Source organism: Rana temporaria, chromosome 1 (genome assembly GCF_905171775.1).
Source record: "Rana temporaria chromosome 1, aRanTem1.1, whole genome shotgun sequence".
Classification (NCBI taxonomy): Eukaryota; Metazoa; Chordata; class Amphibia; order Anura; family Ranidae; genus Rana; species Rana temporaria.
The window spans coordinates 590692722-590706096 of NC_053489.1; the positions used below are offsets into that span (position 1 = coordinate 590692722).

A 13375-nucleotide genomic window follows, 5' to 3' on the forward strand; every position below is an offset into this window, starting at 1 on the left:
CATGCGCGCGGGATCCGCCAGTAACGGCATATTTAGCTGAAGCAATGGCACAACATGCCATTGCTTCAGTGTGCATGTGCTGATCTCTTCGGCACATGCAGACACAGGGGCAGATCTCCTAAACCGTGAAGGTTTAAGGAGATATCCAGGGTAGCTACAGGTAAGCCTTAATATAGACTTACCTGTAGCATGAAGTGAGTTGTAAGCATTTACAACCACTAAAGAGGGGTGCCCTCCCTTCAGGCACACCTGCCCTCAATCTCTCCATTGCTAGATGTGCCCCTACTGAGACTCATAAATCCATAGAGTTAGGACTGCAGTAGACAGAGGAGCCTTGACGTGAGCACTGCAGCTTACGCATATATTTGCAAATGTGTGCAAACAAAACCCTCTGTTTTTACAAGACTTGTTAGACAGGGTTGATTCGGTTGTTTTGCAGACTGGCTTATAAGTGTGCTGGGAAATCTTTTGTTTGCGACGTGCATTGCCCATGTTCAGATAGAATAAAGGCCTGAAATGGAACCACTGTGTGGTCAGTAGAGGCTCCCATTCAATAAAAAGGTGCCTCCAAGCGGATTCTTCAGGAAGGTTATTTATGGATCATGAAAACAGGTTAAAAACACCATAATGAGTTTTGTGGCTCTTTGGTGGCCACTTCATCATGAAAAGGTGTACAGTACACTTTAGTGGGCTGAGGGAATGCACACAGATCCCACCCATTAAGGTGTATTGTACAACTTTTCCTGATGAAGTGGCCACGAAACGTGTTGATGTTTAACCGGTTTTCATAATCAATAAATATCAAACTTCCTGAAGAATCCACTTGAAAGCACCTTTTCATTGAATGGGTCTCTCTGCTGGTTGTATTTCTACCTAGAAAAACCAGAGGAGCGGCGAGTGCGACCACCCACACTTTGCGTAGAGATCGTCATATTCTCCACATACACTAAAATAAATTGCTTGACCCTAGGACGGGTATCCAGCAACCTTATTAATGCAAGTACTGTATAAGCTTACTACACTTTGAGTTGCTTTTCACAGTCTACTGAATACCATCCTTATAAGGATGTCTCTTGTGAATTTTAATCCCCCCCCATTTTTTTTACTTTACGGCAAAGGCTGGTTATAGGTTGAGGTGCTTGCCACTTTTTTTTACAAACCTGATGGCTTACTATAGGTGCATGCCACCTCCTGGACATATTTCTTTAGACCCCTTTACATGGGCAGACTCTATTAAGATCAGCAGGGGATCTGTCCACTTTGTTTACGCAGAGCGGACATGGACAGAGCCTGCTCTCAATGGGCGCACAGGAGTAAACAGACTCCGCTGTCCGTTTACATTCGACTGCCACCTGATTCGATCCACCTAGACGGAGGATGATGGGTCCCTTTCCGTTTTTTTTAGTGAACCAGATAAGACCCCAGACCAGAAGTAGGTGGGTGTAAATGATCACACAAGTCAGTTTACACCCGCCGGTCCATAGGGAGGAATGGACCGTCCGATCAGGTCCACCTGAAAACACAACAGGCAGACCTGATCAGACCCTTCATGTAAAAGATTAGGTAGATTAAGGAGAATGGGAGCAAGCACACACAGGTGCCACTTTCCATGGGGGCACTTGACAAAGAGTAGGGACATGGAGCAGCGGCAGAAGGACCTCAGAAGAGGAGGATTGGGGCTGCTCTGTGCATGACCATTGCACAGCGCAGGTGAGTAGAACATGTTTTTTCTAATAAAAAATAAAAACAAAAGGTTTAAAGGGGAGTTCCACCCACAATTTCACTTTTTAAATATAAATACCCCTGTAATACACAAGCTTAATGTATTCTAGTAAAGTTAGTCTGTAAACTAAGGTCCATTTTGTTAGGTTGTTACAGCATTTAGATAGTTTATAATCTAGAAATAGGCCGTGGCCATCTTAAGTGTGGGCATCATGAAGCCAGACTGTATGACTTCCTGGATTTCAGCTTTGCACATGCTCAGTGCACAAGCAATGTAATAGGTTTCAGTCAGGTTTGCAAGGACTACTGGGAAACATGATGCCTATCCCAGAAACCCTTGCAAATAGCCTAGGCAAATAAGGAGGAGGAAGTAATGAAGGACTACAAAATAAAGGTATTTACAAGCAACAAATTAAATAAAAATTGTCCATTCTGAACACTATGAGATTAGAGCATGCAGCACAGATGAACATAAAAAAATGGGTGGAACTCCACTTTAATGTTACTTTAAAAATGTCCTTGGCAAAGTTTAATTTGTTTTCTTATGGGAACCATCGGCAGCCATATGTACACGTAGGTTTAACCCACAAAGTGGAACTCTACTCACACGCTTATCTGTATTATTTTGTATATGATTTTCTACTGCAGCAGGAAAAACTACAATATTGTGTCAAGAGGACGAAAAATGCAAAGGTGTGCAAGACTATATATTTGTATATTCTGGAAATTATTTGACGTCGTGTTTTATAGGAAGGTATACCTGTAGAGTAACCATATCAGGCCGGTACTGCTTTCTCAGGCCAACATCATACATGAGGAACTTCAACAATTTAAAGGCATCCTCTTCGCTCATGTGGAGGAGCACTACTCCGGCAACAAAGCTGAGTCCTTGGCAGTAACCCACTTCAGGATCCAGCAAGGAATAGGCCTTCAGAATGTTGTACAGTGACAGCTGTCCTGCTCCCAGCTGGGCTGAGAAGTATGGGTGTGTCGGGAAGGTGCGTCCTAAGAAAACAATTGAGGTTAGCTATTCAAACACGTTTACTTGAACCTTGCTGTAAGGGCAGGTCAAACAAAAACAAGAATCTTTTGAAGCAACTTTATCTCCCTAAGTAAACTTTCAACACCACTTACTAGGTAAACAGCATAAAATCAACTTGCCTTTGGCCCTTTTGAATTATGTACTCCGATAATGAAAATAAGCCACTTCATAAGGTTCACTGCAGCATATCAGATAAAATGAATTATAAAATAATTCCATGCAATCTTTACACCTGGCCAAATTAGTAGCATAAATTAAGCGGATGATTTACACGAGATATGCAGGCAGAACAAGCAACCACACTGACACCTAATGGTGACAAATAGTAATAACACATGCCATTACTTTTTTCTGTGTCCTTAAAAGAGACAATCCTGCAGGTCTAATACGCCAGTACTTTGCTCTGCCACCGTGTACAATGGCAGAACACAAAAAATCCTGCAGGGTAATAAATTACGAAGCAAGCTGACACAAAGAACAGCTCAGATGTAACCTTGGGTTACTGCCCATGCATCGGTCTGGGGATTTGAAAGCGGCAGTCTTTCTTCCTTCTTTAAAAACTGGGATGGATCAGAGCAATGCTGATTGGTCATGCCAGCACGATATTTGTAACGGTTTATCAAATGCAAATTTTAAGGAAAAAAATGCACTTTTAATTTGAGTAAACAGATACCCAATGTGTCACGCTTTAAAATGGCATACGCTCATGGAACAGCGCCAAACTGTGGTACCTAAAAATGTCCATAGGCACCGCTTTTAAAGCCTTTACAGGTTACAAGTTTAGAGTTACACAGGGAGTCTGGTGCTAGAAGTGTTGCTCTCACTCTGAGGTTTCTGGCGATACCTCCCATACATGTGTGCTGCGATCATCGATATGAATGTAGGACCAATGTGCGTATTTTGTGAGCACGGGGTTGGGAGCTTTACATTTCTTTTTTTACATTCTACCTTTAAATTTTTTATTTTTTTTTGGTCAACTTTAGTGCTACTACAAAAAATGAACAACATCCCTTGTGATAGCATGGGCCGTGACAGGTTCTCTTTTTGGAGAGATCTGGGATCTATTAGCGGAGGATATCCTCTTTTGCCTCTTGTAAAAGTGATCCAGCAGCTCTATAGCGACTCGGATCACTTTTACATGACAGAGAATCATCTGCTGAAGAATAAATAAAATAAACAAGAGGATGATTGTGGATTCAACCATGATTTTGGCATAACCACTTCAACCTTGGGTTGTTTATAAAAACGGCCTAAAGATGGGAAGCAGTTAAAGTAGAACTAAAAGCAAAACTTTTTCTGAATAGAGTAAAGAAGGTTTAGAACTCCTGTCAGTTTTATTTTTGCCATTTGTATCAAATTTAGGAGATTTCCTTTCACTTCCTTTCTCATAGCCAAAATATGAAGTTAGCGGAAATCTCTTCAAATTGAGGGAATTCCTGGTTGTCACCAGAACTAGATTTACCCTCTATTACTGTTCTAATGACAACCCAAAACATGAGATTTTCTTTCAGTGATTAAAATAAACGGCACAAATAGAAGGTGAACGCAGACCGCATGAAAAACTTTATAGATGCTCTAAATCCCCCCCCCCCCCACTATCCGGAAAAAATAAAATAAAAATCTTTGCTCTTAGATATACTGTACTTTAAACACGGTTAAAAGGATATGCCAAATATATGATAAAGGATATGTACAATATATGAATCAACAGTGTTATTCGCACATCAGATACAAATTTCAAAGACATTCCAAATTATTTTACCAATAGCCGACCAGCCGCTGCAATTTTACGGCGGCAGGTCGGCTCGGCTGCGCGAAATCACGCAATATAACGTCATTTCGCACTTCAGTCACTAGGGGCGTGCGTGTGCGCACCCTGCTCGCCCCTGGTGCTGACGCGCGTGCCCGGCGGGCATGATCACCGCCGGACACCCGCGATCGCTTGTTACAGAGCGAGAACCGGGAGCTCCTTTCAGGGGGAGAAATGACTGATCGCATGTTCAAACAATGTATGAACAGCGATCTGTCATTTCCCCTAGTCAGTCCCACCCCCACTTCAGTTAGAACACATCTAGGGAACATAATTAACCCATTCCTCACCCCCTAGTGTTAACCCCTTCCCTGCCAGTGACATTTTTACAGTATTCAATGCATTTTTATAGCACCGATCGCTATAAAAATGCCAATGGTCCCAAAAATGTGTCAAAAGTGTCTGCCATAAGGTCGCAGTACCAATAAAAATCGAAGATCGCCGCCATTACTAGTAAAAAAAAAAAATATTATATATATATATATATATATATATATATATATATATATATATATATATATATATATATATATATATATATATATATATATATATATATATATATATATATATATATATATAAATAAAAATGCCATAAAACTACCTCTTATTTTGTAGACGCTATAACTTTTGCGCAAACAAATCAATAAACGCTTATTGCGATTTTCTTTACGAAAAATATGTAGAAGAATACGTATCGGCCTAAACTGAGGAAAAAAATTGTGTTTTTATATATTTTTGGGTGATATTTATTATAGCAAAAAGTAAAAAAATATTGTTTATAGCGCAAAAAAAAAAAAAAAAAAAAAAAACTGCAGAGGTGATCAAATACCACCAAAAGAAAGCTCTATTTGTGGGAAAAAATGACATCAATTTTGTTTGGGAGCCACGTCGCACGAGCGCACAATTGTCAGTTAAAGCGACGCAGTGCCGAATCTCAAAAAGTGGCCCGGCCATTAACCAGCAAAATGGCCCGGGGCTGAAGTGGTTAAAGGCAAACTCTACTTTTGAGTATGTCTCCAGGAATAAAAAAAATGCATGTGGATCTTGCATTGGAGGTAAAACATAGCCAGTAATAGATGGTACAGAGGTAGGAGAAACAGAAGAGCCATGCTGATAACAGGATGATAATGGCATCGGGGAACACACTGTGGATGCAGCAATGGCAGCCAGGCAAAGGCAATCAGAAGACAGTTTCTGGGAGATAAAGGGATCTCTGTATAATCCAAAACACACACAAGCAAAGAACATCACTCAACGAGCCCATTCACACAGGGACGACTTTGGATCCGACTTCAAGTCGCGCTGCATGAGAAAATGAATGTAAGTGAATGGAGCCGTCTTAATGTACACTACTGCAGTCGCTCCGACTTCAGAAAAGGTTTCTGTACTACTTCAATCCGACTTCTAGGCGACTTTTAGGCAACTTGTACCCATTGATTTCAATGGAAGTCGCCTCAGAAGTCTGATCACTGTTTTAACAGAAGCAACAATACAGGAAGAGAACATACATTTCTCAGGCAAACCCCTCCCACAGAGCCGATTGTTGTTTGATTGGCCATTGGAAAGCCTCCTGTCCTGGAGGCGACTTAAAATTGCTAGATGATTCATACTCAAGTCGTATCCGAGTTGCCTCCCAAAGTCGTGCTGGAAGTCGTGTTGCCCCTGTGTGAATGGGGTCCAAGGGCAGTATGCATAAAAACCATTGAGTTATTTGTGCAATTGGCAACTGACATTCTGAAAGACATCAACGAACCAGGGCCCGGGAGGATTGTCCATCCCCTGTGCCGAGTTCCTTGCTATGGGGGGGCACTCGTACATTGCTTGCTCCCAGGCCCTGCCAACCACTCCCTCCTTACAGACCGTGATTGACAGCAGCGGGAGCCAATGGCTCCTGCTGCTGTGTCTGAGTAACGAGGAGGCAGGGCGCAGAGTCTCTCTGCTCTTGTGCACATTGCTGGACTGAGATTCGGGCTCAGGTAAGTAAAGAGGGGGGGGGTGGGGGCTGCACACAGTGCATAGAATACACAAAGCAAAAAATAAAACATCAGCTTAGAGATTGAACTATTTTTACTGGCTTAAAAATGTAAAAATTAAACATTTTCCCCACTTAAAGCATTATACTCCATCTCCCTGTCAGACAAAAACATAAACCCAGACTGCTTTTTTTGTCCTCGCACAGCCTAGGTTTTCATCATCTGTTTATACTGTCAAAATTAAAGTTGGTGCTTCAGGAAGAAAAACTCTAGGCTGGGTCCACCGATCAATGCGTGAATGATTAGCTGGAATTAAGCATGCTGCAACTTGCTCCTGTTAGTAAAATTATTATTGCGTTGACACTTAACATGAACAAGAGGATGCTGGGAGTCTAAGGAGTGCAGGTAATGTGCCTGTGATTACAGCTCCATAACTGGAACCAAGAACTTTTTTTTTTTTCGGTCATTAATATAGTGAACTACACTTCTGTCCCGGCATGAAACATAAAACAGGGAAGGGTTCTTGTAAAGGTAAATGAAGCGTTCAACACAACAGCCCTCTTGTCAAACACTACCCCACCCTTGTGTTTCAGGAATGCTGCAGTAATAATGCCATTACAATATAAAATTACACATCTTTTCAGCACGACAAAGCTATGCGATAAAAATTGGACTGAAGTACTATACAGAAAAATAAATTAATGAATTGCTGATCTGAAGGCATTTTATCAACTAGAATAAAGAAAGTATGCAGGTGACACATTGCCCATCTCGCAGGTGACAGATACCCTTATCTTTCAGGATATGCTTGCGATTGTTTTATTTTTATTTCATTTTTTTTTTTTTTATTTCAAGCCAAATACATTTAAGAGAGAGTATTCTTCAGTTAGATGATAGATGAGGAAAAAAACAATCGCTGCCATTTCACATGAAGTAATCACCGCTATAGATATATGTGCTCCTCCTGTAATGTTTCTCACTACCACATCATTTCACAAGGGTGCCAGCCCAGTTCATCAACTGCACAAAATTGATTTAAGAGAGATAATCCAGACCGAGGCAATCCTTATTGAACTTTGATTGCCTGTACCAAAAGACAGCACAAATCAGTGGGGGGAAGGACTGACGCGTTTTGTGCTCTCCTTAGCACTTCGTCATGATCAATCCATTCCTGCAGGCCCATACTTGTACCTTTACAACCCCTTTAACTGCAGCTGTGAATACATGAAGTTATATTTTTTTCCCCTAAATGGCTTCCTTTACCTTAGTGCAGTCCTCCTTCACTTACCTCATTCTTCCATTTTGCTTTTAAATGTCCTTATTTCTTCTGAGAAATCCTCACTTCCTGTTCTTCTGTCTGTAACTCCACACAGTAATGCAAGGCTTTCTCCCTGGTGTGGAGTGTCGTGCTCGCCCCCTCCCTTGGACTACAAGAGAGTCAGGATGCTCTCTATGTTACAGATAGAGAAAGGAGCGGTGTGTTAGTGGGCGTCCTGACTCTCCTGTAGTCCAAGGGAGGGGTTAGCACGACACTCCACACCAGGGAGAAAGCCTTGCATTACTGGTGTGGTTACAGACAGAAGAACAGGAAGTGAGGATTTCTCAGAAGAAATAAGGACATTTAAAAGCAAAATGGAAGGATGAGGTAAGTGAAGGAGGACTGCACTAAGGTAAAGGAAGCCATTTAGGGAAAAAAAATGTACATTTACAACCCCTTTAAATGGACTGATGTGAAAATTCCCCCCATTCTGAAATAGAACCGAATGATATTGTATCCATGTGCAAAATATACACAAACCCAAAATGTGTAATCAAACCAAATGAAAATAAAAAATAAACATAAGGAGATCCAACTGACAAAAATGTCTACATCATTCCCAGGCATTCACTTCTCAAAACATTACACTATCCCTCAGGGAGTGGAAGCCAACACATACAATCAGATCTTAAGCCTTTTGGGCCAGATCTACAAAAGGGATACGCCGGCGTATCTCTGTTTCTATCTATGCGACCGATTCACAGAATCAGTCACATAGATATTCCTAAGATCCGGCAGGTGTAATAGTTTTACACTGTCGGATCTTAGGATGCAGTACCTCGGCCGCCGCTGGGGGCATTTCTCGTCGAAATTCCGCGTCGGGTATGCAAATTAGCACTTACGGAGATCCACAACGCGGTTTCCCTTCATGAAGTCTCCGTAAGTTGTTAGTTTGCAAACGCAAAATTAGGGCTACTTTTACAAAGTGTAAAGTTAGTACACCATGTAAAAGTAGACCCTTCTTTCCCGCGACGCTGTCAAATTTTTTTTTTTTTAATTTCCCGCCGCATCTCTTTTTTTTCCCCGACGCAACTTTTTTTACCCGGCGCGATTCACAAAACTCGGCGTAACGTAACTTCGCGCAAAGAACGTCGGGAAAATCGCGTCGGGAGCATGCGCAGTACGTCCGGCGCGGGAGCGCGCCTAATTTAAATGGGACTCGTCCCATTAGATTGGGCCCGCCTTGCGCCGGACGAATTTAAGTTACACCGCTGAAAATTTCTAGGTAAGTGCTTTGTGGATCGGGCACTTAGGTAGAGATTTTGCGGCAGTGTAACTTAAATAGGAAAAGTTAAGTTACGGCCGCTCGTTGTGGATCTGGCCCTTTATTTCTAATGCACAATACGAATTATCAAATTAAAGCGATAGTAAACTGTGTGTTTTTTTTCCTCTAGAATCTGCCAGGTAAAGCCATAATGTGCTAGTATGCATCGCATACTAGCAAATTCTGTGAAACTTACCTTAGAACGAAACCCTTCCAGCGGCGAGCTGTCACAGGCTTCCATGTTCACTCGTCTTCCTCTCGGGTTTGCGGAGTCCGACTGTGTGAGTGGCCGGAGCCGCAATGATGTCACTCCCGTGCACAGGAGCCGTCATTTATGGCACAGGACTCTGAAGAACGGCCTGGGTGTCGTCACTGGCTGCATGTACAGTAAATATTTCCTACACAGTGCACGTTTAGGAGATATTTATAGTATCTATAGGTAACCCTCATTATAGGCTTACCTATAGGTAAAAATCATGCATGGGAGTTTACTCCCACTTTAGGACTTGCCTCTACTATGCGTAAATCACTGTATAAAAGTAACATGACATGTTCAGGACAAGAAGACAACTCCGTTTTGTCAAATATCTTCTGACCATAGCTCCAAAATCATATGATGCTCATTAATTAATCTGTCCTGGGATTCCTCCCTTCATTTCCTTTTGTTTCGCAGGTCACTAGCATACAGTGTCTACCCCAACAGTGGTCTCTGTGCAGTCAAGAGGGATATTTTCTTCCAAACAAAGAACTGCATTAAGCATGGGCAATATTGCCGATGGTATTGACACACACCAGTACTTGGTCAGCAAATACACATGGGAGATGAGCTGTATTACAAACGCAGCTTGACACCTTTTTCAAGTCTATACCTCTTGAAATAGTCAGCCTGTGTGTGAAAATCTCTCAATTATAGGCTGGAAGGTGTACTATACAGGGAGTGCAGAATTATTAGGCAAGTTGTATTTTTGAGGATTAATTTTATTATTGAACAACAACCATGTTCTCAATGAACCCAAAAAACTCATTAATATCAAAGCTGAATATTTTTGGAAGTAGTTTTTAGTTTGTTTTTAGTTTTAGCTATTTTAGGGGGATATCTGTGTGTGCAGGTGACTATTACTGTGCAGAATTATTAGGCAACTTAACAAAAAAAAATATATACCCATTTCAATTATTTATTTTTACCAGTGAAACCAATATAACATCTCAACATTCACAAATATACATTTCTGACATTCAAAAACAAAACAAAAACAAATCAGTGACCAATATAGCCACCTTTCTTTGCAAGGACACTCAAAAGCCTGCCATCCATGGATTCTGTCAGTGTTTTGATCTGTTCACCATCAACATTGCGTGCAGCAGCAACCACAGCCTCCCAGACACTGTTCAGAGAGGTGTACTGTTTTCCCTCCTTGTAAATCTCACATTTGATGATGGACCACAGGTTCTCAATGGGGTTCAGATCAGGTGAACAAGGAGGCCATGTCATTAGTTTTTCTTCTTTTATACCCTTTCTTGCCAGCCACGCTGTGGAGTACTTGGACGCGTGTGATGGAGCATTGTCCTGCATGAAAATCATGTTTTTCTTGAAGGATGCAGACTTCTTCCTGTACCACTGCTTGAAGAAGGTGTCTTCCAGAAACTGGTAGTAGGACTGGGAGTTGAGCTTGACTCCATCCTCAACCCGAAAAGGCCCCACAAGCTCATCTTTGATGATACCAGCCCAAACCAGTACTCCACCTCCACCTTGCTGGCGTCTGAGTCGGACTGGAGCTCTCTGCCCTTTACCAATCCAGCCACGGGCCCATCCATCTGGCCCATCAAGACTCACTCTCATTTCATCAGTCCATAAAACCCTAGAAAAATCAGTCTTGAGATATTTCTTGGCCCAGTCTTGACGTTTCAGCTTGTGTGTCTTGTTTAGTGGTGGTCGTCTTTCAGCCTTTCTTACCTTGGCCATGTCTCTGAGTATTGCACACCTTGTGCTTTTGGGCAATCCAGTGATGTTGCAGCTCTGAAATATGGCCAAACTGGTGGCAAGTGGCATCTTGGCAGCTGCACGCTTGACTTTTCTCAGTTCATGGGCAGTTATTTTGCGCCTTGATTTTTCCACACGCTTCTTGCGACCCTGTTGACTATTTTGAATGAAACGCTTGATTGTTCGATGATCACGCTTCAGAAGCTTTGCAATTTTAAGAGTGCTGCATCCCTCTGCAAGATATCTCACTATTTTTGACTTTTCTGAGCCTGTCAAGTCCTTCTTTTGACCCATTTTGCCAAAGGAAAGGAAGTTGCCTAATAATTATGCACACCTGATATAGGGTGTTGATGTCATTAGACCACACCCCTTCTCATTACAGAGATGCACATCACCTAATATGCTTAATTGGTAGTAGGCTTTCGAGCCTATACAGCTTGGAGTAAGACAACATGCATAAAGAGGATGATGTGGTCAAAATACTCATTTGCCTAATAATTCTGCACTCCCTGTATATGCAGTATCGGTCAGAACATCCAATCTGCTCAGCTTTTTTTAGTTCTTCTGATCACTTTTCATATTACTATGCATCTTGTGTAGTCTGCAGTGTAGTCCAATGCATAAATTCTGTTATGTGTTAATTTACAAAATAAATCTGGTAAAATGCCAATTCTTCGAAGACACTCCATGCCATTTGCGTTCACCGACACTTGCAGTCTAAATTGGCTATAATGTCGTTTAATTTGAACCATAAAAGGAAAATTTTAAACTGGGTGTGTTGGCGTTAATTCAGAAATAAGTTCTTACGCTAAACTGAGTGAAACTGTATACTCTAGTTATTACTTACTCAGACAGACAAACCTAGTAAATCGTCTAGCTAAAACTTACTGGGTATTCAGAACATACAATTATGATATTAGGTGTTAGGCATTTAGCAGTAATGTCAAAGCTTGTAAAGCAATGTATTCCATTTGTGCTCTGTGCATACAGTGTTTTCACTGATCCTTTTATAAAGAGGAATTGTAGTTTATTGTCTCTATACTGTGTGTTAATGTCACTTTTACGGTAGCTATAAATTAAACTTCCTGACATGAGAAACAATCCAGCACACGCTCAGTTCAAAGAGAAACTGAAAGAGCTAAAGATTATATTTACTTGAATTATTGCCTCTTCCAGCATCTCAAAGTGCTAGAATATCCCCAGACACATCATTAAAATCTATAGGCACAGCAAACACTTTTGTGAACTAGTAAAACACAAGAGCAGCAAAAAACTCAAACACCATAAATTAAACTACTTTTGATTTCATAGGAGAACTAAAAAGCATGCCAAGTTTTCTTTTTTTAATTTGTATGTTTTTACACTTAGAAACCATTCTGGAACCAACTCCAAATATCCTGCCCATCCTTCCAGACCAGCCCCCCCCCCCCCCAAAAGCCATTATGCCCCGAGATGCCAGTGTAGCATTACATAGCAGCTATGATGCCCTGAGCTGCCAGTGTAGCAGTCAGTGCACCGCAATACGAAGACCCGGAGTGAGAAACCATCATAATGCTTACAATGGCAAGTGCTCACTGATCAGCACAGCCATGTGACTGTGCTGACAAATGAGAAGCACATCTGAGGCTTCTTTCTATCAGGTGTCCCAGACAAAAGCAGTTCCCGCTGGTTACCGCAGTGACATGGCTAAGCTGAACAATGAGCGTTTGTCATTGTGAGCATTATGATGGAAGTTCACTTTGGGGCTGTGTATTGCAGTGTTCTGTATAAACATCCTACAACAACTTTTTTTTTCCGCAAGTGCCCTAGAAAGATGGATGTCTTTCTTCAGCTCTGGTGTTTGAAAGGCCTAACCTCTAATAGTATTAGCACCTTTTTTCTTTAGACAAGGCTTCTATCTGAAGTACTGTTGGAGTTTTTTCCCTTTTCTTTTCAGGCGCAGTCCCCCTGGGTCTGCCCTTGGACAGTACCACCTCTGAACCCCATTGGACTGGATGGGGTCAAGTGTGAAGCACTATCCAGACTCTGTTCTGGTTAAGTTAGCTGCAGAACGCTTTCCTGGTCCAGAGCTGCTTGCATGCCTCTGAACTTGCCCTTTCTGTAAAGGTTCAGCCAATATGCTTGTCAGTCGTGCGCCGGCAGCTTCCTCATCTTTACTAATCGCTTGGACCCATCCCCCCCACCCCCCAATTTCCCAGCAGCACTGCTACAGAAGGGGTTAACTTTGTGGCGCAGGGTATGGATGTCAGCCGCTGAGTGGAG

The 13375-nt window shown here is 41.9% G+C and overlaps 1 protein-coding gene across 7 annotated transcripts in view; it reads right to left on the reverse strand.

Moving 5' to 3' along the window:
• Positions 1 to 13375, reverse strand: part of TBC1D1 (TBC1 domain family member 1) — a 294417-nt gene that overhangs the window by 21637 nt on the left and 259405 nt on the right. For all 7 annotated transcript variants that reach the window (XM_040335139.1, XM_040335138.1, XM_040335136.1 and 4 more), the window contains one exon: positions 2483 to 2727. In XM_040335139.1, the coding sequence (XP_040191073.1) occupies positions 2483 to 2727 (245 nt within the window). The remainder of the gene's footprint in view (positions 1 to 2482; positions 2728 to 13375) is intronic.